The following is a 26,906-nucleotide window of genomic DNA, read 5'->3' as shown; positions in this document are numbered from 1 at the left end:
ATGGCGCCAGAGATTACACGCAGCTGTGATTTTCTCTCCAAAATAGATTGGAAGCAAAGTCGCAATCTGCCGCATTTGTTCCCCGCTCTGCGGATACAATGAATGTAGATTGCTGGCACATTCTGTTTACCCTCGTGCTGTGTGCAGTGTATCGGCATAAAAGGGGGAGGGGCCGGGGCTAATCACAATTGTTACATTGTAACAAAGTCCCGACATTCAGCAGAGATGTTACTTTGTTTAATAACTTCTATTCTTGGTGCAGGACATTCAAGTTGGGTGAGGGGCATGGCTGTGCAATTAAAGGGCTATCCCCTTATAGAGCGGGTCCCAGTCACTGGGGCAGCCACATATCTGAGACTACGGGGTTCACATCTTTAGCTTCATGAAAATGAATGACATGTACAGAAACAGACAGCAACATAATTACAGCCAGAACCGCAGTGATCAGGAGATGTCCTAGCCATGCACCCCCTTTAAGGCGTCACAAAGTGCGGGTTTTCTCGCACAGTGACCCGGCCTCTCTATTCATTCTTGTGCCATTTTTTTTCCTACAGAAACAGTGAGAAGCAGCACAGAGTATTTCAGTAGCAAAGTGCTGATCTTTTGAGGGTTCACAAACTAAGGGCTCCTTCACACGACCGTGTGAAGCCCGTGCCCGTGCTGTGGAAATTGCCGTCCGCAATGCACGGGCACCGACCGTGGGGCAGCCACATGGGGATCGTGGACCCATTCACTTGAATGGGTCCGTGATCCCTCCGTTCCGCAAAAAGATAGAGCATGTTCTTTCTTTTTGCGGTGCGGAGGCACGAAACGGAACCCCAGAAAGCACTCTGTAGTGTTTCCGTAGTGTTCCATAGTGTTCTGTTCCGTGCTTCCGTTCCGCATCTCCGGATTTGCGGACCCATTGAAGTGAAAGCACACGGAACTGCGCCTGTGTATTGTGGATCCGCAAACGCCGTCCGCAATGCGGCAACGTGCAGTGCACGTTCGTGTGAATGAGCCCTAGTAGTAACACAGTGGAAGGAGCACAGTCCTTTCTGTAGTGCAGAGTATTTCAGGAGAGCAGTGCAAAGTCACAGGTATAGGCCTCAAGCACACGATCGTTGTTTGTTTTGCGGTCCGCAAATTGCGGATCCGCAAAACACGGATGGCGTCCGTGTGCGTTCCGCAAATTTGCGGAACGGCATGGACAGCCATTGATATAACTGCCTATTCTTGTCTGCAAAACGGACAAGAAAAGGAGAGGTTATATTTTTTTTGCGGACTACGGAACAGAGAAACGGATGCGGACAGCACACGGAGCTCGGTCTGCATCTTTTGCGGCACTATTGAAGTGAAAGGGTCCACACACAAGCCGCAAAAACTGCGGCTCGGATGCGGACCAAAACAACAGTTGTGTGCATGAAGTCTTAGGCCTCCTGCACACGAATGTTTTTTTTTTCTTTTACGTTCCATTTTTTTTTTGCGTTCCGTATACAGTCCATATACGGAACCATTCATTTCAATGGGTCCACACAAAAAACGGAATGCACTCCGTATGAATTCTTTTTCCATATTTCCGTTTTTCCGTTCCGTTCAAAGATAGAACATGTCCTATCATTGCCCGCATATCACATTCCGTGGCTCCATTCAAGTCAACGGGGATGTAAAAAAAAACGTAACGGATACGGAATGCATCCGTATGTCTTTCGTATCCATTCCGTTTTTGCAGAACCATCTATTGATAATGTTTTGCCCAGCCCAATTTTTCTATGTAATTACTGTATACTGTATATGCCATGCTTCCGTTTCCGTTTGCAATCTGCAAATAACAGAAACCAAATGGAAAAACGGAACGGCAAAACGGAACGGAAGCCGAGCCACTACTGAAACAAAAAATGTAAAAGCAGATCCGTTTAAAACGGACCGCAAAACACCGAAAAAGCCATACGGTCGTGTGCAGGAGGCCTTGTGTAGAAGAAGGAGCAAAATGCCAGCAGCACAGAGTATTTCAGGAGAACAATGTGCTGTTCTTATCGGAAATAACAGGCTGTGAGCTACATATTGAAAAGATGCAAGGCTCCCAGCAGCACCGAGTATTTCAGGAGAGGGGTGTGTTAATCTTGTGGGAGGTCATACACTTTGAGTTGCACAGTAAAAGGAACAGGGTTTCCAGCAGCACAAAGTATTTCAGTGGTGAAGCCTGCCGATCCTGTGGCGAGTCATGGGATTGGACACTGTGCAATACCTCATCTCTCCTGTGGAGTATGGAAAGCATATCCCACTTTTTGGTGCCTTTTTGTGGCCAGCTTGCTTTTAGAAGAGCCATACAGTATAAAAGACCAGAGTGTCCGATTTCAGTGCCGCTATAGGGGATGCAGAGGGAGACGTTGCGCCTCCGGCCTGTAATGTCTGCAGTGTCTGCATGAGATAAAAAGAAAGCAGTGGAAATTAAAAAGTACTGCCATCCGAGCAGCTGGGGAGGAAACCTGTTTCTTAATTAGCGTTTTCCCCCAAGGGAGTTGAATTTCTTCCACTTGCTGGCTGGAGCGGCAGCTGCTGAGAATAAAGAGCAGATCTGCAGCTCGGCCGGCGCGTTTTAAATCTGACTCAAAAATTGCGTAAATTGTCACAAAAAATAAAAAAATGACACAAAAGGTTTGTTTACAAAATTACAAGCGCAGCCCCAGCCTGGTAGGATCACCGGCTTCTCAGATAACACGACCCCTCGGGTAGCTGAAAGCCACCATTACTATATACTGCTGCAGCACCAGATGTGACCACCGGTGGCGCTCCACTTAAAGGGAACTTCTCACACATGTATATATAGTCTTCTATCCCCATTCTGAACACATGCATCCCTGGCCAAGCCACCATACATATGTATAGAAGGTCAGGAGACAGCTCAGCCTATATCATGTGAGTGGCGGCTTACTGATCCCCTCCTCTACTCTGTCTGGCTGCGGACATTCTCACACTGAGGTAAGAATGTCCGCATGACCGCCCCCCCCCACAGACATGGCAGCAAATGGAAGCCGCTATCAGGAAGAAATCATTTACAATTCAATCAAAACCTGACATTTTTAAGGCAAAAGCATTTTATTATTGCTCTTTGAGGCACAAATCTGATGAAATGAAACTTAAAATAAACATCTGAAAATTAAACAAATTTAATTACTTTAAATGTTATTTTAAGATTCAAAATGAATATAATGATATTTTGTTTCTCGGTACAAGACAAACAAAGCGTCTCACTTTAGAAAATGGCATTTTAATTAATTGAAAAACAAGTTTTTCTTTATTTTTTTAAACTGAGAAATAACAGTAAGGTCTCATATGTACTGTATGTATGAGCAGAATATCATAGCTGCATTCACCACTCTCTCGGATCCAGAGCTGGAATTTCTCAGCTCAGCAATTCCTCCCTCCTCCATGGCTTTGAGTTCTAGTAAGAAACGTCTTTACAACAGTGAGGATAATTAATGTATGTACACAGTGACTGCACCAGCAGAATAGTGAGTGCAGCTCTGGAGTATAATACAGGATGTAACTCAGGATCAGTACAGGATAAATAATGTATGTACACAGTGACTGCACCAGCAGAATAGTGAGTGCAGCTCTGGAGTATAATACAGGATGTTACTCAGGATCAGTACAGGATAAGTAGTGTATGTACACAGTGACTGCACCAGCAGAATAGTGAGTGCAGCTCTGGAGTATAATACAGGATGTTACTCAGGATCAGTACAGGATAAGTAATGTATGTACACAGTGACTGCACCAGCAGAATAGTGAGTGCAGCTCTGGAGTATAATACAGGATGTAACTCAGGATCAGTACAGGATAAGTAATGTATGTACACAGTGACTGCACCAGCAGAATAGTGAGTGCAGCTCTGGAGTATAATACAGGATGTAACTCAGGATCAGTACAGGATAAGTAATGTATGTACACAGTGACTGCACCAGCAGAATAGTGAGTGCAGCTCTGGAGTATAATACAGGATGTTACTCAGGATCAGTACAGGATAAGTAATGTATGTACACAGTGACTGCACCAGCAGAATAGTGAGTGCAGCTCTGGAGTATAATACAGGATGTAACTCAGGATCAGTACAGGATAAATAATGTATGTACACAGTGACTGCACCAGCAGAATAGTGAGTGCAGCTCTGGAGTATAATACAGGATGTTACTCAGGATCAGTACAGGATAAGTAGTGTATGTACACAGTGACTGCACCAGCAGAATAGTGAGTGCAGCTCTGGAGTATAATACAGGATGTTACTCAGGATCAGTACAGGATAAGTAATGTATGTACACAGTGACTGCACCAGCAGAATAGTGAGTGCAGCTCTGGAGTATAATACAGGATGTAACTCAGGATCAGTACAGGATAAGTAATGTATGTACACAGTGACTGCACCAGCAGAATAGTGAGTGCAGCTCTGGAGTATAATACAGGATGTAACTCAGGATCAGTACAGGATAAGTAATGTATGTACACAGTGACTGCACCAGCAGAATAGTGAGTGCAGCTCTGGAGTATAATACAGGATGTTACTCAGGATCAGTACAGGATAAGTAATGTATGTACACAGTGACTGCACCAGCAGAATAGTGAGTGCAGCTCTGGAGTATAATACAGGATGTAACTCAGGATCAGTACAGGATAAGTAATGTATGTACACAATGACTGCACAAGCAGAATAGTGAGTGCAGCTCTGGAGTTAAATACAGGATGTAACTCAGGATCAGTACAGGATAAGTAATGTATGTACACAGTGACTGCACCAGCAGAATAGTGAGTGCAGCTCTGGAGTATAATACAGGATGTAACTCAGGATCAGTACAGGATAAGTAATGTATGTACACAGTGACTGCACCAGCAGAATAGTGAGTGCAGCTCTGGAGTATAATACAGGATGTAACTCAGGATCAGTACAGGAAAAGTAATGTAATGTATGTACACAGTGACTGCACCAGCAGAATAGTGAGTGCAGCTCTGGAGTATAATACTGGATGTAACTCAGGATCAGTACAGGATAAGTAATGTATGTACACAGTGACTGCACCAGCAGAATAGTGAGTGCAGCTCTGGAGTATAATACAGGATGTAACTCAGGATCAGTACAGGATAAGTAATGTATGTACACAGTGACTCCACCAGCAGAATAGTGAGTGCAGCTCTGGAGTATAATACAGGATGTAACTCAGGATCAGTACAGAATAAGTAATGTAATGTGTGTACACAGTGACTGCACCAGCAGAATAGTGAGTGCAGCTCTGGAGTATAATACAGGATGTAACTCAGGATCAGTACAGGATAAGTAATGTATGTACACAGTGACTGCACCAGCAGAATAGTGAGTGCAGCTTTGGAGTATAATACAGGATGTAACTTGGGATCAGTACAGGATAAGGTAATGTAATGTATTTAATAAGTGGCATTACATAAACGCTTGTACTCACCATTTCTGCAGAGCATTACAGCCAGGTAATCCTGATATACCGAGGTCACGTAGAGCAGTAAGCTTGGTGCTTGTGCTGTCAGAAAGCTGAAAGCAATGTTTTCCCTTGATATCACGGTATCCGCATATATGGCTGAAGCGGACGCGCTGGTATTCCTGGACACTGGATATGGTTCCTGGAACATATATGTGACCGAGGTTCCAGCTTCAAACATTGCAGAGACTTCTAGAAATGCAACAGAAAGGAGAAAACTCAGTCTAATAAAACAAACACAACTTGTATTCTGACCACGGAGCAGAGACTTCCATCCAGGGCCATCTATAGGGGCTGTACATGCGTTATACTCCAGTCATGTGAACATTATAAAGCCTTCAATTGTGACTGCAGTCAGATATATGGCGGTAATACAAGAAGACAGATTCAGCATTACAGAACCTGGTACTGGGTTGTCACCAGCTGAGCGGACTGCATCACACAATCCATTGTTAAAGGGAATGTTTAAAATGAAAAAAAAGGGGCAGAGAGCAGAAATTGGTATAAAATATGTCATTGTATCTTTTATGTGAACGCTGCAGCCAATTTCTTGCCTCATTGTTCCCGGGCCATTCATGCCATCCTTACTATGAAGGCCAGTGATTGGCTGCAGCGATCTCATGACCGAGGTGCAGTACCTGACATTATGTCTGCATATTCGGAAGGGACTAGAGCAGTGGGGAACGGATCAGCAATCTCAGACAACCCCTTTAAGTGGTCCATTGGAGCCCTTTATTTTATGTAGGGGTTCCATAGCAGTAAGCCATTATCAGGACGCCATGTACAGTAACGACTTCCGTACAGAGGGTCTCTGGTGTGACGTAAATGAAGCTTAATCACTTTATTAAGACACAGTTCTCCATCTTTCTAAGATAATTTGTCTTTCAACTTCTCACCATTTTGAAGACATTTCTTTGCTGTCAGTAGGGATGAGCGAACCTGAATTGCAAAGTTCGAGTTCGTACTGAAAAAAGTGAGTTCGAGCACTTGGACTTTTTCACTGAAGTCTGGGTTCGGGTGATTTTATTATTTTCCGTTATACCATGGTTATATTGTAAAATAATAGCATTCTTAAGACAGAATGCAAAATAATATGGCCATTTAGGGGTTAAAAAACAAACAAAAAAAACACAACTCACCTCACCCACTTGATCGCGCTGCAGCAGTCTCTTCTATTTTCATTCAGAAGGGCCTGCCAAAGGACCTGTGATGTGGTGAGTGCGGTGACGTCATTGCGCACATCACAGGTCCTTTGGCAGGTCCTGTTCAGTGAAGATAGAAGAGACTGCTGCAGCGCGATCAAGTGGGTGAGTAGGTGAGGTGTTTGTTTGTTTTTTGTTAACCCCTAAATGGCCATATTCTTTTGCATTCTGTCTTAACAATGCTATTATTTTCTGATATAACCATAACGGAAAATAATAAAGTGAAGTTTGGGTCCCCATTGGCTTCAATGGGGTTCGGCTTCAAGTTCGTATCCCGAGCCCGAACTTTGACCTGAAGTTCAGCCGAACCCAGCGAACTGGTACTTCCATGGGTTCGTTCATCCCTAGCTGTCAGCGATGAGTCGACTGTTGCTTTACAGACTGCAGACCCCTACAGATGGAACCTTAGCTCAGAGGTGGATACAATTGTATCTAAACATCCTGGACTCCAGACTGATACATTGTAGAAAACCAGCAGAGCGCTCCAGTAGATGCTGCTGTGTCTACCTGGCAGGGCATTGTCCAGTCTGGATTCGGCTCACCAAATGCTACACGTTACCGTCACTTGCAACTATTTTTACGCCACAGAAACTGGCACAGCAGATTTGATAAATGACCCCCAACGTCTATTAGAAAGTTGTAGAACAGGTGTCAGATTCAGTCATTCCTGCCAAGAAGCCGCTCACCTTTCCTACAATAAGGTCCTTCATAGGCGGAGTTGGTGCAGTCGCAGGTGTATCCGTTTCGTTTCTCCACGCACCTCCCATTGTTGTTGCATAAGTTTCCGTAGCTGCTACAGTGGCCCGGGCATCCCGGCCTGATCCCCGAGGTCAGCCTGGCCTTTTCTTCGAGGTCCAGGGTCTGTCCATTTAGCTGGAGAGAGCGCATACACCCCACAAAGCCTTTCTGCCTGGATGACGTCCCTCCTACGGGATACAGAGTCATTTAGAGCAGTGCTGTTATTCCATCATTCCCATCATGTACTGGGATTTCTTAGTGTTGTACTGGGATGCCTCTCCCTGCTGCACAGACACGTCCTAGGTCTAAACAGCAGGAAGCAGGCGGCTTAAAGGAGACCCCCACTTACCTACATACAGCTGAGTGCTGAGCTGGACACGGGCTCGTCCATCAGACGGACTCTGCACTAGTTTTCTTGGCTGGTTATCTATGACGAGACTGGTTTCTTTAATATTCCTCTCAGCTCTGACATAATGCCACTGACCGTCATTCAAAGCTGGGACTGATTGCAAAGAGACCTCCAGGGCCCCGCTCCCCACATCAAATGAAAAGGTGACCTGATAGGGAGCTGTAAAGAAGAAGCAATTAATAGAATGATCAATATTCACATCTATCTATCAGAACTATAATACATAGAGAGCATATCTACTGCATGATTGTTCTAGAAAATTCTGCCCCATATCCGTCCTGTTCACACAAGGTCCCTTTAAGAAGGTGTCTGTTAGTGACAGGCTCTAAATCAGGCATGCTCAACCTGCGGCCCTCCAGCTGTTGTAAAACTACAACTCCCACCATGCCCTGCTGTAGGCTGATACCTGTAGGCTGTTCGGGCATACTGGGAGTTGTAGTTTTGCAACAGCTGGAGGGCCGCAGTTTGAGGATGCCTGATCTAAATCTATTGCATAGAGATGGGATTTTCCAAATATACGGTCTCAGTGATTGGATGTTATTATGATCGGCTCTTTGAAATATGGAGGTTTGCGACGTCACTTTTTGGGGTTCTCCATTTATTTCTCACAATGTATTAAATGTCTGTGAAACGTAAGAAATCCGAACATTTAGCTGTGAAGCCTTCTCCTTCCTCCTACGCAGAACGAATCAGCAGATAAATCTGCCGCAGCCGCCATTATTTGTTAAATTGCGCTCATTATGTTATTATGCCGCTGTGACTTCTGAAAGGTTATTATTCAAATGCCGAAAAATTATTTCTCTTTGTGTTTTTACAGTTTGTGCTTCTTCCGATTTGCGCTGATGTCTCTGCGCTGCAACTGATTTGCCCTTGAAAATGTATGATGTCGTCAATTAAGCAAGAAACAAATGAATTATTAAATCTCGACGTACAGAGAACACATCACATGCAGCTGAAGTCATAGCTGAAATCTCCCAGCATTCCCTGCCTGTTCAGTGTCTCCATTGTGCAAACTGTCAAATTTTTTCAGCGGACATTGTACAGTCATCAAGTACAAAAAAACAACCCCTCCCTATGTTATAAGAACTAAGTTGCTCAGAGTGTGACTGTTTCAAATGACATCCAGCAGAATTGTGAATGCAGCTCTAGAGTACAATATGCAACTATTCTGAGTTGCATAGATTTGACAGTTTGACGACATTTTGATAACATATTGTTACTCATATGAGAGCACAAGCTTCACTCTGTAATGCCAGTATTGATTTCCAGTGCAGGGGCAGGAGAACCTCCAAAATTATTAACAGGTACAAGCCCAAAAATCTGTGCTAAACAGGGCTTGCACAAAAAAGTTTAGACTTTTTGATGCCACAGTTCTGGGGCAGAGACATGATACACCGTCCTGTAAATGTTCATATTCCACAAAATGTCTTCCTTCTTCTTCTGCAGATTCACAATTAGAATCCATTTCTTTTTCTTGAGCGTCTGATATCAGTTCTCACGGTGACTTCTTATCCACAGACTCAGACGGAGCAGATAATTAGAAGCTCTGATAATACATATAATCCACCTCTGTCAGTGCTGAGCCGCGGGACGCCCTGTAGAGCCGCACTCATCTGCATTCATCCGCCTCTGCCAGGACAGTGCACAACATGAAGACAGGGAAAAATCTGCAAATCACATCTTAAAATCAGTAATGACCTCATTGCTTGGGTGACACTACCCAGCCCCCGCTCTTTTTGGGCAGAGGTGGGGTTAGAAAAGAGCAGGGGCGTGCCCAAGGAAAAGCCAAATGCAAATAGGGCCCTCTCTGATTCCTTCTCCTTGGCTGAACAGTTCGCATCTCCATCCTGTAGGACAACCTCACCCTACACGATAGCAACTTTTGCAATATACTCAAGGTAGCTGCTTGCTTTCATATGATAGAACCATCAACATTATATCCTTAGGTCTTTGCAGAGGTAGAATTTCTCAAGGCAGAAGATATGCTACAATTGTATCCTGTCTAGATAATCTTTTTTGGACTAAACAATCTGGACTAAGCTGACTGTGACAGGTGGACTCCCCATTAAAAAGGCAGATTTTTTTTATACTATTCCTCCCCTACTGATCACTTTACATAAAATGCTCAATGAGCGCCATATATACAGATGGGGAGCACCAACATCTCTTATTGCTGCATTCTCAGTGATCATCTCTGCAGTCTTTGTCTGGATGCTGTCAGCCCCGATTACAGGAAATAAATTGCAATAAGAAATATATTAAAAGTATCTTACCGCCCAAGGAATATAAAAAGTAAATTAACAAATACAAAAATATGGACAAAAAAATGAAACATAGAGGACCACCACTAGCACAAACAAGAGCTATAGCCCCGCCCATGAGGATCCAGAATTATATATTCCTTATATAAAAATTAACTTAACAGAAGGAGGGGGCGGCACAATGCAAATATGTATTTTTGTGGCACATTGTGCTATTAACAAGGAAAAAAAAGTAAGATATGTGAAAAACCTAGTTCACTACAAAATACAGAATAAAGTAAATCTTTATGAAGTGGAATGGTTATATTTAAAGATAAATGAATGGATTTGTTAGAAGCTAAATTCTACCTGAAGTTTCTGTAGTTTCTTCACATTCATCTGGGAAGAATTTTTGAATAGAGGAAAGGGGGGGGGGGGGGCATTTACGACACTTTTGATTCAGGTAGAATCAATTTAAACAAATTTCAGAAAATTATTTTTGGCAAACCTCTCCCTGACTGCCACTGTACGTCAGGTCTTTAAAGATGGGGCGGGTGCCATATCTGCCATGTTTCTGCTGTTTTATGTAGCAGACGCCCAGAGCTAATGCATGCGATCAGCAAAAACACCAATCACAGACATTTAACCGCTCAGATGTTGTGGTAACTTGTGACCTCTGCATCTGAGGTGGCTTTCTCTTTGGAAGCTGTGCTCTTGGGGCTCGAATGGCTCTCCTGCGTGAAGATTGTAGGAGCCATTCATTCCTTGTGGTAGCCTCTCTCCCCTCTGAAGGATCTAAAGCTACCACAGCCCAAAAATAAGCTCTCATAAAGCTCCATAGACATAAATATAAAAAGGTTATGGAGGTCAAAACTAAAAAAAAAATATATATATATGTGGTATTGCTGCAATTGTACTGACCTACAGAATGAATTTAGCAGGTCAGTTTTACCACATAGGGAATGCCGTAAAAACAAAACCCATAAAACTGTGACAGTTTTATATATTTTTTTCAATTCCATCCCATTTGGATTTTTTTTTTTTCCAGCTTCCTACTACATCATATGCAATATTAAATTGTGTCATTAGAAAGTACAACTTGCCCTGCAAAAAACCTTAATCAAGTACTATGTGAATGGAAAAATAAAAAGTTTATGGCTCTGAAAAGGAAGAGAGTAAAAAAATAAAAATGCAGAAATCATCCAGTCAGGAAAGGGTTAAAAGATACAAGAGACGTGATCTGTTGGATACATATATTCAGCTTTCTGTCCTGCTGTAGCTATGTTGTTAGTGTTACACTTCAGAAATACAATAGGAATCTTCTCCTAATCTGATGGGGCGGCTCCAGTCATTGAGGAAGGATCCTCGTGCTCGGACTGCATTCGGTTTGACTCTTTACATCTGCTCCATGACTGGTTTCCTCCTGGGCAGTATCTGTAGAAGGAACTGTCTGGTAAAAGCCCTGAGGCGATGAAAGCATCTGCATGTTCCACACAACGCAGGGCTGGGATAATGATGAGAAGATGCATTTACGAGTTCTCCAACTTTTTTTATTTATTTTTTGCTTGCAAGTTTGGCTCTGTAGAAAGTTGTGCAATTAAAGGTCTCGTTTACGACTGTTTATTTTATTTAAAATTTTATGTCCACAAAAATGAAAAAAGCGACTGAATTGGACTTTGATGTGCAATTACCATTATATCAAACCTCATTAGGAGGCGATTAGCTTTCACAAAATGTATCATTTGTTTAATGAGATTTAGGGCCTCGGGGCCCCATTTTATTGCAGCCTATGCTAGAGCTATTATGGTAATGAGCTGCATATCTACCAGATAAAATGCAAAATAAAACAATCAATATTAAAGGCGTCAACTGATCACTCGCTCTGGGGGATCAGGAGCAGAATGCCCAGCCCGTCTACAGAACTGCCTACAATATGGCTGCATTACAGTCCAGTTTAACAGCTTTAGAAATTGGACACATCACTGGGTCCTTGTGAGATGCCAAAAGATAAAAATAATGGGGTGCAGTCATCTGGGAGTTTTTAAGATGGCAGGGTCTATGGGTCCAAGGTAAAGCCGTGCAAAAGTTCTTCAGAAGTAACATATGTGCCACAGAAGCAAACCACAATGGGGCTGTTATTGGGCTTTTGGAGAGACGGGACCTGTTGCTTTCACCCCCTGTCATTAGGAGGGAATCGGCCCAAGGGTCTAGAAAAAGCTAGTAGGATCTTCTGTCCTTAATGGCAAAGCCTGGCACAAAAATAGAGGGTCTCCTCTACTGCAAAATTTGTAATAGGACTTCCACTTACCATGTGGCATTACTAATACCAGCATCTTCCAGACGTTTTTGAGCTCCACATTGGATTGGGTGTGACCACTGCTTCTTCACCCCCATAGCTACACTTTTCGTACTGAAAACTTTTTCACCTAACAAAAGGCTCATTAAAGGGGTTGTCCGAGTTATGAAAATAAAAATATCTAGCACTGTAAATCTGATGGTCAGCAATATATAACTAAAGCTCCTTTTACATCACCGTTTCTCCTTTCGGTTCTCCGGCTCCGTTGAGGAGCAGGAGAATGGAAAGGGCGGATTCTGCAGATAACTGAGACCTAACTGAGCGTAACAGAGCCTAAATACCCCATAGACTATAATGGGGTCCATTCGGTGTCCGCTCAGAATATGAGCGGACACCGGACGGACCCCATTATAGTCTAAGGGGTCTTTAGGCTCCGTTACATCAGTTAGGTCTCAGATATCTGCAGAATCTGTCCTTTACATCCTCCTGCTCCTCAACGGAGCCGGAGAACGGAAAGGAGAAACGGTGATGTGAAAGGAACCTAAGCTAAGCAAGTTTTTGGCCAAAAAATATCTATTTTCTCATTTCCCTGGTTCTCTTCTGGCCCTTAGTTTACCTGCAATAACAACAATCTCTGCCCCTCCCCCCGCTCTGCTAAGGGAGTGAATACAAGTGCTGCCATGAGTGACATGTCTGCCTGCTGGGATACTTAGCAGTACATTGTATGTGTAGGACTACAAGTTCCAGCTGTATAATGACACTGCTGATACACACAGGATCTTCCCCCCACCTGTTCTTGCGCAATGTTCTGCAGAACTCCTCTGTCAGCTCCTGTGCCCAGCATTTGTTTCCTCACGGCCTGCAGCTACTCAGTAAAGCCTTCAGCCCTGAGTCTGTGCTGTTGAAGGGGTTAAGAATCCAAGGAGAGAGCAGACAGCAGCAGACGGCAGTGCAGGGGGGCGTGGCCAGCACAGTGACGTCTGTGTACAGACATGTATCTGCTCTCTCAGGCTTGTGCAGGAAACCTCATCAGAGCAGGGAGAAAAGCTGACATCACAGGTCATGTGACCCTCAGTGAAATCTGAGAAACCAGCAACTGGAGATAAAGTAAGTGAATTGTAAAGTCCTTACATTTGCCTAGTTAGAAACATACAAAGAACAAAAAAAAAATAACTCAGACAACCCCTTTAAGGGAGCCAGAAGGACTTACGACAAGGACTCTAGGACACCCCATAGCCTGTATTACGGCAATTCCTGTTTCCAAGATGTCTAAGGGTCAGTAAAACACTGACATAGGAGCCCTCTCAGCATATATGATGACCTAATTCAAAAGGTCCATCCTAGAAACTTGTGATCACAGCAGCTTTCAGGTCAATGATGATATCATTCACCTCTTATAAGTTATGACATCACTGCTCCCCAGGTATTTGCATTTTACTCATGTATTCGATACACTTTCTAAGCACATCCAAACACAACCTTCAGATACTTACAGACTAACTCGATTCTTATTAAATCTTTGACCCCAAGGTTTTCCAAGAAGACTCCAGAGGAGCTTGTGGTCTTGAAGAAAAATGAGATATCAATGCTGAAATCTGAATGGAAGGTAGGAAAATAGAGATAAGAGGTCCCGGAAGTGAAAGAGGCCGAATTCCAGAAGCTTCCTGGGAAATGAGAAATAACATAATGTTCACAATGTTGTAACTGCATGAAATATACAGGAAAATAGAGGGAAGATACTCACTGTCACCATAACATCGCAGAGCTCCCACCTTCCAGGCCACTTCAGACCCCGATCTGTTTGTGTCAGTGATCACAATCTGTGAGACCGGCAAGTGTTCTTTAAAGGTCAGGAATCCTATATCACTTGTCCTGTATGAGAAGAAAATGGGAAGGAAAAATAAAAATTGGTTTCCAAAGGAAAGAGCAAGGTAGAGTGTCGAGTGGGAGAAGGTTAAGTGAAGAAGAAAAAGAAGAAACAAAGTGAAAAATAAAAGAGGCAATTGATTAAGGGAAGAGGAAGCAGAAATTGGATGGGAAGTAGCAGGAAACAATTTGGGAAGTTGAAGAGGTAAATGCTTAGATGGGGAAAAGAATGAAGAAGAAGATATTGGGAAGGAGAAGAATTGGAGGGTAAGGAGTAAAAGCAGGGTGTTAAAGAAGAAGACGGATATTGGAAAGAGGAAGTATATGAAGGAATGAATGGAAAAAGAAGACAATCAGTAAAATAAAGAAGGTAAAAGGGGAGGTGAGAATGGGAGAGGGAAAGCAATGTGAAGTAGAAGGGGAAGATTAAGAGAAAAGAAAGAAGAGGAAAGAGATGGTGGAGAAAAATCAGAAGTAGAGATGAGGAAGGGGAAAAAGGAAGGAGGTTGAAGACAGATAAGAAGGAATGGAGAAAAAATGAAGAGGTAAAATAATAAGGGGGAAATTAAAAAATAAAAGGAGAACGAGGGGAAGGCATCAGAAAGAGGTATTCAGAAGATCAAGAAGGAGATGGAAAAGAGGAGCAGGAATAGCATCGGTCACTGCGGCTGGTTTGTGCCATGTATTCACAGAACGGGCTTGAGAAATCCATAAAATAAGTAAAGAAAAGGAGAAACATTAAAGGAAACCTGTCACCGGGATTTTGTGTATAGAGCTGAGGACATGGTTACTAGATGGCCGCTGGCACATCCGCAATACCCAGTCCCCATAGCTCTGTGTGCTTTTATTGTGTAAAAAAAAATCCCGGTTCCCGGTTCCCTTTAAATATGATCAGATCATTGGAGGGCAGTTCATGTGGCTAGATCACCGGGCCGGGGTTTTGTAAAGACAGAATTCAGATCACAGCATTTTTTGAAGATGGAGCAGGGCTGAGTTTTTGGTGAGATCTTATCATGATATTTTCGACAGGACTGCTAGTAAACTACAAGAATAATTCACAATGAAGCTCCGAAGAGTTAAGTTGCACATTCGGCTCTGCTACACGTGTAACATTGACAATGGTCCTAAGAGCTTACAGTCTAATAAGGTCATCTCCTAAATATGAGACATCCAGAAGCCGAACATGTGACTGATGATACTGGGGAATTACAGGAGACTTTAAAGCAAAAATCTACTTCTAAGAAGCTACAAAATATTCACATCAGAGGAAAAGCACAGCCAGAAAATAGCGGAGACAAGAAGGACGGCCCGGAAGAGGCACTTCCGAAGCTCCCACCGCCCCACGTCTCTCCTTATTTTCTTCATTTGTGTCTTTTGTCTGTTCCCAGATGTATTTTTCCATATTTATCATGTGCGGGGCACAAAGATCTTGTGTTAAAAGCAGCTGATACGATGAATAAAACAACACGGGGACTTTAGTTCTGCTCTTCATGGTTTATTCAATGAAATGATCAAGAAACAGAATTAAAGAGTCTTTTACTTTTTTCTTTAAGAAAAGTGAGTGGATATTCCCATACGACGAGCTGTGCATCCAATTTACTGTATTAAAGGGTATTCTCCATGAACAGCTATGGAGATCAGTGCTGGGTGACACCAGGACAACTGCAGGAGATGAGTCTATGAGCCCAACCCTCATAACCGTATAAAAAAAGTGCACTGTCCCTTTAATTTCAAATTAAAGGAGATGTTCAAGGTTAGGAAAACATGGCTGCCTTCTTCCAAAAACCGCACCATGCCGGTCCATAAGTTGTGTGTGGTATTGCAGTGAAGCCCCATGCGATGGTATACCAGACACAACCTATGGACAGGAAGAAGGCAACCATGTTATTCTAATCCTGGACGACCCCTTTACCCCAGGAGTTACTTTCTACTGGACATGGATACAATTCAACATTATGTAACAGGCAGTGTCCATGGCTGGAGTAGTTTTCTTAAAGGAACAGTTCCAAGAAATATCTTAGAAAATATCTTTTGAAAAAATTGTGTTTGTGGCAAACGCATTCTTTAAAATTAGTTCTTCTTCCAAATCATAACCCTCAAGTAAACTAACAAAAGGCATGAACTAAACCCTCTGCAGGGCAAAAAGTAGTGCTGTTTTCAGCTGCACTGAACACCTCTACTAAACACAGGTTCCCCTTTATACATTATAAGATAATTATGCATAAAGGTTGTTGAATTGTGTTACCACTTCCTCTAAACTTCATCGCAGAAACTTAAAAAAATAATATTTTTGGAACTCCCCTGTTATCTGTAGGCAATGGTCTGCTCCACATTATTGGCTTATGGCCTCTTTCACACGACCGTATGGCTTTTTCAGTGTTTTGTGGTCCGTTTTTCACAGATCCGTTGTTCCATTTTTTGTTTCTGCTGTGATTCCGTTTCTGTTCCGTTTTTCCGTATGGCATATACAGTATACAGTAATTACATAGAAAAAATTGGGCTGGGTATAACATTTTCAATAGATGGTTCCGCATAAACGGAATGGATACGGAAGACATACGGATGCATTTCCATATGTGTTGGGTTTTTTTTTTTGCGGACCCATTGACTCAAATGGAGCCACGGAGTGAGATTTGCGGGCAATAATAGGACATGTTCTATCTTTCAACGGAAAAACGGAAATACGGAAACGGAATGCATACGGAGTACATTCAGAACCATTGAAATGAATGGTTTCGTATACAGACCATATACGGAATGCAATTTCCATATTTCCGTCCCGTTGAAAGATAGAACATTATTGCCTGCAAATCACGTTCCATGGCTCCATTCAAGTCAATGGGTCGGCCAAAAAAAAAATTGAACACATACGGAAATGCATCTGTATGTCTTCCATATCCGTTCCGTTTTTGCAGAACGATTCATTGAAAATTTTATGCCCAGTATACAGTAATTACTGTATACTGTATATGCCATACAGAAAAACGGAACAGAAACAGAAACACAATGGAAACAAAAAACAGGAACAATGGATCCGTGAAAAATTGGGGCGCAAAACACTGAAAAAGACATACGGTCGTGTGAACGAGCCCGAACCCTGTGTTTCCTGCAGGATTTCTATAAAACGGTCCTACAGGCTGACCATCAGCGGAGGCAAGAACTTCATTTGTATCACTCATTTGCAGTTTACTGTCCCCTTAATAAGGCCTCTTTCACACGAACGTGTGCGCTCCGTGGCCGTATTGTGGACCTCATTTGCGGATCCGCAATACATGGGCGGCGTTCACTTGAATGGGTCCGCAAATCCGGAGATGCGGAACGGAAGCACAGACTGGAACCTTATGTAAGCACTACGAAGTGCTTCCGTGGGGTTTCGTCCCGTATTTCTGTTCCGCAAAAAGATAGAACATGTCCTATCTTTTTGCGGAACTGGAGGATCGCAGACCTATTAAAGTGAATGGGTCCGCGGTTTGTGTCTGTGCATTGCGTCCCGCAATTTGTGGGCTGCAGCACGGCCACGGGGTGCACATGTTTGTGCGCAAGAGGCCTAAGACTACCCTCAACAACTGCAGCAAAAATCCATCACCCCTGATTTTTTTTGCAGTGATTTTAGGAGCTCTGTGGGTGCACGGCAGACATCTCGGCATCACCGCTGCCACCGCCGCTACTTCTTAATGCTCCTATTAGTCGAAGGAACTTTAAGAGCAAGTTCACACTGTTCTGAACTCAGAAAACTTCCTTTTGGAAACTCAATCTGCAGCTACTGCCCTTGCAATTCTCCAAGGTTCATGGTTTTATCCGGAAAAAAAAATGTTATTTCTGCTATTCTGCTCTGGTATTATAACAATCCCTATAAGAGAGGCGATAAAATCCCATGCACGTCCAGGCTGCCCTCAAGTCTTCCAGTCAGCGGGCAAGCTCCATATTTCACATCTCAGTATGGCACAAAATCCAAAAGACATTTTAAATTAAGAGGTCAAATGGAGCAAATTCAACCGAAGCCGCTGAGCAAATATGAAGCTTGTTTCTGAGCAAGAGGAAAATATCACTTCAGTTTGTTATTAAGACGTATGAGGAAATCACCCGGTGCAGGAAACATCTTAAAGGGGTTCTCCTGTGACTAATGTAAAAAATGAAAATCTGACATCATATAGGACATGACAATCTCTATCTAATAAACCCAGAACCAGCCCTGCACCTCACATGGTCCAGAGATCTCCACGTTCATTGCTCTGCTAGATTTATACCAAGCTGGCAGCTCAGGGGAGTGTCCTTTCTCAGGGGGTGTTTCTTTTTTGGACCTCTCTCCCTATCACAGCTCAGGAGGCAGTTAAAGGATGAAACTGAGCATGTGCGGCCATATCAGTGAGCAGGACAAAGAAATAAGAAAGAAAACAAAAAGCAGGTGGCGCTATACAGATATATTTTATAGAATTACTCAGTGGCTATGCTTAATTTCTAATTATATGCAATTACAAAAGTATTCAGAACCAGGTGCTATTTTGAATTTTTTTTAATATTTTTATGGGACAACCCCTTTAATCTTACTCTAATTCTGAAAATTATTATACTAAGGAATTTCTAGCCATTGACTTGATTTTATTTGCACTGATACATTGTAAGTTGTAACACTGTCTTCCAAATCCAGCTAAAGTGGCGAAATACCTAGGGGGTGCTGTTATACCATATACCAAGATGGACAGAAGTATTATACATGACATATGGTGGCAGTAGGACCCCTGGTCTAGGTTTTCTATTGGGGCCCAGGAGCTTAAACCCCAATTCCTCTGAATGTTTCTCTAGATGCTTCCATCTCCAGCCACTGCGGACACTGACTTGACACAAACTAGGCAGCGGATTAAAAATGATTCCATATTGCTCAGTTCCAGCAGCCTCAGCTCTTGTAGGGGCTGCGTCTTAATTTGTTTGTTGACTTCCAATAGGAAAGTTGTGCAACTTTTTATTACACAATGATAAGGCTTTAAGTGGGGTCCAGACAGCTTTTCTAGACTCCTGAATGGCATTGTGCAGTGTCCATCTTCTCAAATACTTTTTCAAAGCTAAGCAGATGAGGTCCCCAATGGTCTGGAGAAGTCTGGTGACAATCTCTGCTGAAGTAATTATGACCCCTATTGGTTGTCACAGATTTCCCAGGAACCGATCTAATAAAAATGTCTGTAGAGAACAGGGCCGCATCTGCCATGAGGCAAGATGAGAATCTCACCTCAGGCGGCTGCCAACCTGCCTCTAAGGGGTTGGTAGGAGCCCACAGGTAGACGGCCTATTTCTCTATTTTTTACATAAATGTAATTATACTGCACTAGTGGGCAATATAATACAGGAGACACTAAAGCACTAAAGGTGGCATTATAATAAGTGGGCACTATAGCACTATAGGGGCATTATCATACAGACTGGAGCACTATGGGGGGCACTTTATACAGGTGACACTACAGGGGTCATTACATTATAATACATGCTGGGCACTGACCGAGGCATTGTAAATTAGTAATACAGGGGACACTACTGTAGTCAGTATAATACAGGCTGGAGCACTACAGGTGGCATTATAATAAGTGGGCACTATAGGGGGCATTATCATACAGACTGGAGCACTATGGGGGGCACTTAGTACAGGTGACACTACAGGGGTCATTACATTATAATACATGCTGGGCACTGACCGAGGCATTGTAATTTAGTAATACAGGGGACACTACTGTAGTCAGTATAATACAGGCTGGAGCACTACGGGGGGCATTTTAATACAGAGGGGGGGGGGATTTAATACAGAGGGGGCAATTCAGGAACAGCATTATAATACAGGATACATTATACAGACAGGCACTATAAGGAAGATATTATACATGCTGACACTGCAAAGGGTCATTATAACTACATGGAGCACTGCGGGGGGCTACTACATGGGGCATTATAAATACTGGGGCGCTTATTTCTACTGGGGCACTGTGGTAGCACTATTACAACAGGGGGAACAATGGGGACATTATTATTGTGCAAAATATGGAGGGCATTGCTATTCAATGGAGGCACTATTGGGGGCACTGTAGGCGGCACTATTACTGAGAAATGTATTAGTATGGGCTGACTGTATTATTTTTGCAGTATTGTGTTTGTAGGTATTGGGGAGCACAATAGGCACAGTATTAGGTGTAGCAGCAGGATGACATTGATGGGGCACCAGGAGGTGAGGATGACAGAAAAGTCAGGAATCCAAGATGTCTGCGTACCAAAGAGGCAGCTGAAAGAAGTCATCATGGCGGTCTGGTCCAAATGGAGAAGATTAGGAAAGTAAGACTGGATGTGAGAGGTGCGGGGTGCTGTACTGTCCTGTATGTTTTGTAGTGCCACGTGTTTTCCAAGCATATCTTTAACAGCGGGGCTGGAGGGGAAAGGCGAGGTGCCCCCCTGGTAGAGGATCTTCACAAATGAGAAAGTCAGATTTCCCATCCTGGCACATCAACAGCCTGTATTCAGGACACAGAAAAAATACAGGGGGCCACAAATCCCCCTACATACCATTGATAGCGCTTACAGCACAGTCTCATGTGATCCAGTCCGTCTGTACAAGTCCCCATCGTGTGCCATTTACAGTAAAGGGGTCTCTTATATTATAAGCACCGGGGTCGGGTGGGACCCCAGCCTCTGCTATGGCTTCACTGCTGCCTATGATACAATTACATTGGGCTGAACTTGACTTTCCTAAAATGTTCTTGTTGAGACGTTTCTCCTGTAAATCCCCATTACACACAATGCCCTAAATGCAGAGTGAAACGTTGTCGTCTCCCGCTATAATCTGGGCTTTTAATGCCGCAGAATGGCTGGGAGCTATTTCTCAGCAATAATTTGTATTTATGGAGAAATCTTATCCCTGAGAGATACATCTATTCATTATCTGGGGATGGAAAGTTACTGAGCATCAAAATACAAGGGTGGATCCTGCCAGCCAAATAATGCCCCCTCCCTGCAGTGACAGGCCCGTACTGTGCTCTACCTCCGGGGGGCGCACACCTGGGATCGCTGCCATTAATCACAGAATTATTGATGTCTGACATTGATTTTTCCTCTTTAATTCAGACCCTTCGGTTCACAATTAATTAAGTTCTCATTCTTTCAGGCCGCGCAGCTCGAAGTGATTCAAAGAAGGTTTAGGCCTCTTTCACACAACTGTTTTTTTCCCCGTTTATGGGACGTTTTTTGCGTTACATATACAGTCCGTATACGGAACCATTCATTTCAATGGTACCGTAAAAAAAAACGGAATGTACTCCGTATGCATTCTGTTTCCGTATTTCCGTTCCATTGAAATATAGAACATGTCCTATTATTGCCCGCAAATCACGTTCCGTGGCTCCATTCAAGTCAACGGGTCCGCAAAAAAATGGAACACATACGGAAATGCATCCGTATGTCTTCTGTATTCGTTCCATTTTTGCGGAACCATCTATTGAAAATGTTATGTCCAGCCCATTTTTTTCTATGCAATTACTGTATACTGTATATGCCATACGGAAAAACGGAACGGAGACGGAAACACAACGGAAACAAAAAAACGGAACAACGGATCCGTGAAAAACGGACCACAAAACACTGAAAATACCATACGGTCGTGTGAAAGAGGCCTTAAACAGTGGGGTGCTGAGATTATGACATTAACCTATTACCTGCCACATAACAAATTACAATATTGAAAAAATACCCCCTCCACAGTTCAACATGAATTGGTCGGTTACACTTAGATACATTTGTTGTCTTGTACTCCAATCACATCCAGAGCTGCCTTCAAAATTCTGCTGTGTCTGCTAGGGAGTACTCAGAATTGCCCCTAACAGATTTCAATATTGAACCTGATGAAAAACAATATCCTACCAAACAAATCAGCAAAAACTTCTAAAAGACTAAGTAGACTGAGTAGGAAATGGGACTTTTGGGATACGTTTGCAGCTTTTGGGGAGACTGGAGTACAAGAAATGATGCAACTCAGAAACAACAATGCAAAGTAAAATCTAAATGGCGTCTATTACTGGACGTTTACACACAGTGGACAAGCAGGTAAATTATAAAACCTGCAGGAACCAAGATAAACACAATTGCAGCTTTGTTAGTGACTAGACTAAAAGAGGGTTCCAAATAAATGGCTGCTTTCTTCCAAAAATAGTGGCACACCTGTCCATGGGTAATATTTGGTATGGCAGCTCAGCACCATTCACTATAATGGAACAGAGCTGCAATACCGGACACAGCATGAGAAAATATGAAAGCAGCTTTATTAGTGACTGGAGTATAAAAGTAAATCAGTTCAGATAATATCTCCATGAGCTTTGTTAACTTTCCCAGCTGACACACCCAGCTCTGCTAAATCTATACATCCCCTAATCTAAAAGCTCCCATTTCTGCGCAGTGATATGGGAAGCACGGCTCTGTTCTTACCAGTCGCTCCTGTCAGCGTCGCAGTTGCAGTAATGCCTCATATCAATGCAGCTTTCCTCCAGGCCGCAGGTGCACTGCCCAGGTAAGGACCCTCCCCAGTACGTGTGCCTCTCATTGCCTTTTCCAATCCACCAGGTGAAGGGGGCACCATCTGCAGACAAGAAACATCACTGATCACAGCCATTGAAATGAGTAGTAAAAGACATCAGCAATATGAACAATTTGTAGCGACTTTACACTCCACTAAAAGAAGCAACTCTGCAAATAAAGTGGCCCTTCCATTTGGTGTATACTGCTCCTATGCTGGGGGATTTCCACTGTATTACGCCTCTGGCACACGACCATATCGCTGTTTCAGTATTTTGCGGTCTGCAAATAAAGGATACACAAAAAATACAAATGACGTCCGTGTGCATTCCGTTTTTTGCAGAATGGAGAACAGCTGGCCCCTGATAGAACAGTCCTATCCTTGTCCGTTATGCGAACAGTAATAGGACATGTTCGATCTTGGAATGAAACGAAATGCATACGGAGTACCTTACGTTTTTTTTGCAGATCCATTTAAATGAATGGTTCCGTATACGGAATGCAAAAAACGGTACGTAAACGAAAAAAAAAAAAGTGTGCAAGAGGCCCTACGATAGAGGAACCCTTAGGGCGGTGTCTACATGGTGGTCCTGGGTGAGATGTGTCGCACGACCCAGGATCACAGTGTAGCCATAGTAATGAATAGGGTCGCAGGGTGACTTGCAATTATGTGGTGACCCCAGAATTGAAAATAATCCAGCAGGGTTGTGGTTTTTTTTTAATTCTGGGGTCACGGTAAAGTCATGGCTGCGATCTCATTCATTTCTATGGCTGCATTGCCACACTGTGATCCTTGGTCGCACAAGAGTAGCCCTGGCCTTAACGCCTGTTCGACTACTGCGGAACACCAAATCCAGTTCTTATCATAAAAACCTTGGAGTAGGCGACAGTAAAGAAAACAATACTTCCAGAGAGATCTGCAGATAACTGGTGCTTCACGATATTCACCTTTTCCAGGATATTTGCCGGCAGCCAATATAACTTGTTTACTTTTCAGAGCTAAGAAAGTGTTACATTTGTATCAAGTACAGACAATCCTCTACAGACAACCGCAAATCCTGTCCTAATAGTTTGCTACAATGTAACAGTGCAGATAATGTGTATCAGTCTGGAATCCAGGCTCACAGAGGATTATCTAGATTGGATACAAGTGAAACAATCTCTTAGCTGAGAGAAGTATTACGGTAGGTTAAAGGGCATCTGTCAGCAGATTTGTCCCTATGGCACCGGCTGACCTGTTACATGTGCTCTTGGCAGCTACAGGCATCTGTGTTGGTCCCATGTTCATATGTGCCCGCGTTGCTGAGATTTTTTTTAGCATATGCAATTGAGCTTCTAGGAGCAATGGGGGCGTTGCCGTTACACCTAGAGGCTCTGCTTTCCCTGCATCTGCTGTGTTTGCTCCAGTTTGATAGGACCAAGAAGATGTGATCACATTTAAACTGCCTGTTTCTGTCAATCAAATTGAAGAGGGTGCGACAGTTGCAGAGAGAGCATAATCTCTAGGTGTAATGGCAACGCCCCCATTGCTCCTTGATGCTCATTTGCATATATTAAAACTTCATTTTTCTCAGCGCACATAAGAACATGGGACCAACACAGATGCTTTCAGCTGCCAAGGGCATATGTAACAGGTCAACCAGTGTCATAGGGACAGAACTGCTGACAGATGCCCTTTAAAGGTGAATTTTAGCATCTGAATAAAAACTAGATCATCTCAATTCACTTTCAGCAAGCAGAGATTTTTGCATTGGTCAGAATTTGAAACATAAAGCATACTGGTAAGTTACAGAGCATTTTCTTTCTTTTTTTCATTAGAGAATAATTCAGTTTAACTTACACAAGGCTAAGGTTTCTTTCTCTGCATCAATGTAGCGGTATCTCATAGCATTAGCGCAGTGTATATGGCAGGAGCAATCATGATATTGTGCAATTATCAAATCACTCTGCCAGTAAGATAACACTTATGAGTCCCTGTCAACAAAGAGCCAATCACACAGAAAAACTGAAGAGTTCTCAGATATTGTCAGAGCCTGGCACTGGCGGGAAAGCAAAGGGTAATCACTAACGATGGTTGATGTATTTCCAAAACAATACAGATAACGAATATGATGATTGTTTTTTGACACATTGTGTAACTGAAGAGGATAATTTACATATTCACTGGGGTAATGCATAACATTATTCACATATTATAGATGACGCAACAGCACATTGTTAGTCTTTTGATTAATTGCTGCCAAATATTTCATTTCCCCATTATCAGAAACACTTTGTCATTTCTAGGCAGGTGATATAATATACAGTGAAAATTCAGAGCAACAGAGGTCTGCTTATAATTAACAGCTTTAAAAACAGAGCTGATGTACCTGTAACTGCCACATGCACTATGTAACTGTCATGTTACTGCATCCCACATAGAAAAAAAATATTATAGTACTATCCCACATTGACAAGACAATAGGTTTATGCTACCTATGTGTACAAGACTATAAAGAATGTAATGCTGTCGCCTATTGAAAGGAATATCACTACAATCATACTGTCCTCTATGTTCAAGAATATAACTAGCATGCAAATGCTCATACTGTATGCACAAGACTATAACTACTATAATGCTGCCCCTATATACAAGAATATACCTACTATAATACTGCTCCTATGTACAAGAATATAACTACTATAATACTGCCTCCTATGTACAAGAATATTACTACTATAATGCTGCTCCTATGTACAGGAATATAACTACTATAATACTGCTCCTATGTACAAGAATATAACTACTATAATACTGCTCCTATGTACAAGAACATAACTACTATAATACTGCTCCTATGTACAAGAATATACCTACTATAATACTGCTCCTATGTACAAGAATATAACTGCTATAATACTGCCTCCAATCTGCAAGAATATAACTACTATAATACTGCTCCTACGTATAAGAATATAACTATGATAATACTGCTCCTATGCACAAGAATATACTACAATACTGCCTCCTATGTACAAGAATATAACTACTATAATACTGATCCTATGTACAAGACTATAACTACTATAATACTGCTCCTATGTACAAGAATATAACTACTATAATACTGCTCCTATGTACAATAATATAACTACTATAATACTGTTCTTATGTACAAGAATATAACTACTATAATACTGCTCCCTATGTACGAGAATATAACTACTATAATACTGCTCCTATGTACAAGAATATAACTACTATAATACTGCTCCTATGTCCAAGAATATAACTACTATAATACTGCTCCTATGTACAAGAATATAACTACTATAATACTGATCCTATGTACAAGACTATAACTACTATAATACTGCTCCTATGTACAAGAATATAACTACTATAATACTGCTCCTATGTACAAGAATATAACTACTATAATACTGTTCTTATGTACAAGAATATAACTACTATAATACTGCTCCCTATGTACGAGAATATAACTACTATAATACTGCTCCTATGTACAAGAATATAACTACTATAATACTGCTCCTATGTCCAAGAATATAACTACTATAATACTGCTCCTATGTACAAGAAAATAACTACTATAATACTGCTCCTATGTAACAGAATATAACTACTATAATACTGCTCCTATGTACAAGACTATAACTACTATAATACTGCTCCTATCTACAAGAATATAACTATTATAATACTGCTCCTATGTACAAGAATATAAGTACTATAATACTGCTCCTATGTACAAGAATATAAGTACTATAATACTGCCACCTATGTACAAGAATATAACTACTATAATACTGCTCCTATGTACAAGAATATAACTACTATAATACTCCTCCTATGTACAAGAATACAACTACTATAATACTGCTCCTATGTACAAGAATATAACTACTATAATACTGCCACCTATGTACAAGAATATAACTACTATAATACTGCCTCCTATGTACAAGAATACAACTACTATAATACTGCTCCTATATACAAGAATATAACTACTATAATACTGCTCCTATATACAAGAATAGAACTACTATAATACTGCCTCCTATGTACAAGAATATAACTACTATAATACTGCCCCTATGTACAAGAATATAACTACTATAATACTGCTC

At 42.1% G+C, this 26,906-nt stretch overlaps 1 protein-coding gene across 1 annotated transcript in view; it reads right to left on the bottom strand.

Annotated features, from left to right (window-relative positions):
• The window catches only part of LOC122945379 (contactin-associated protein-like 5), a 346,160-nt gene that overhangs the window by 75,639 nt on the left and 243,615 nt on the right, over nt 1-26,906 (bottom strand). The window contains 6 exon segments of the mRNA XM_044304451.1: nt 5,451-5,675; nt 7,372-7,611; nt 7,773-7,991; nt 13,862-14,032; nt 14,113-14,240; nt 22,686-22,836. Coding sequence (XP_044160386.1) covers nt 5,451-5,675; nt 7,372-7,611; nt 7,773-7,991; nt 13,862-14,032; nt 14,113-14,240; nt 22,686-22,836 — 1,134 coding nt within the window.

Source organism: Bufo gargarizans, chromosome 8, assembly GCF_014858855.1.
Source record: "Bufo gargarizans isolate SCDJY-AF-19 chromosome 8, ASM1485885v1, whole genome shotgun sequence".
In the NCBI taxonomy this organism is placed as follows: domain Eukaryota; kingdom Metazoa; phylum Chordata; class Amphibia; order Anura; family Bufonidae; genus Bufo; species Bufo gargarizans.
The sequence above is the reverse complement of the archived record's forward strand: the minus strand, read 5'-3'. Positions and strand labels throughout refer to the sequence as shown.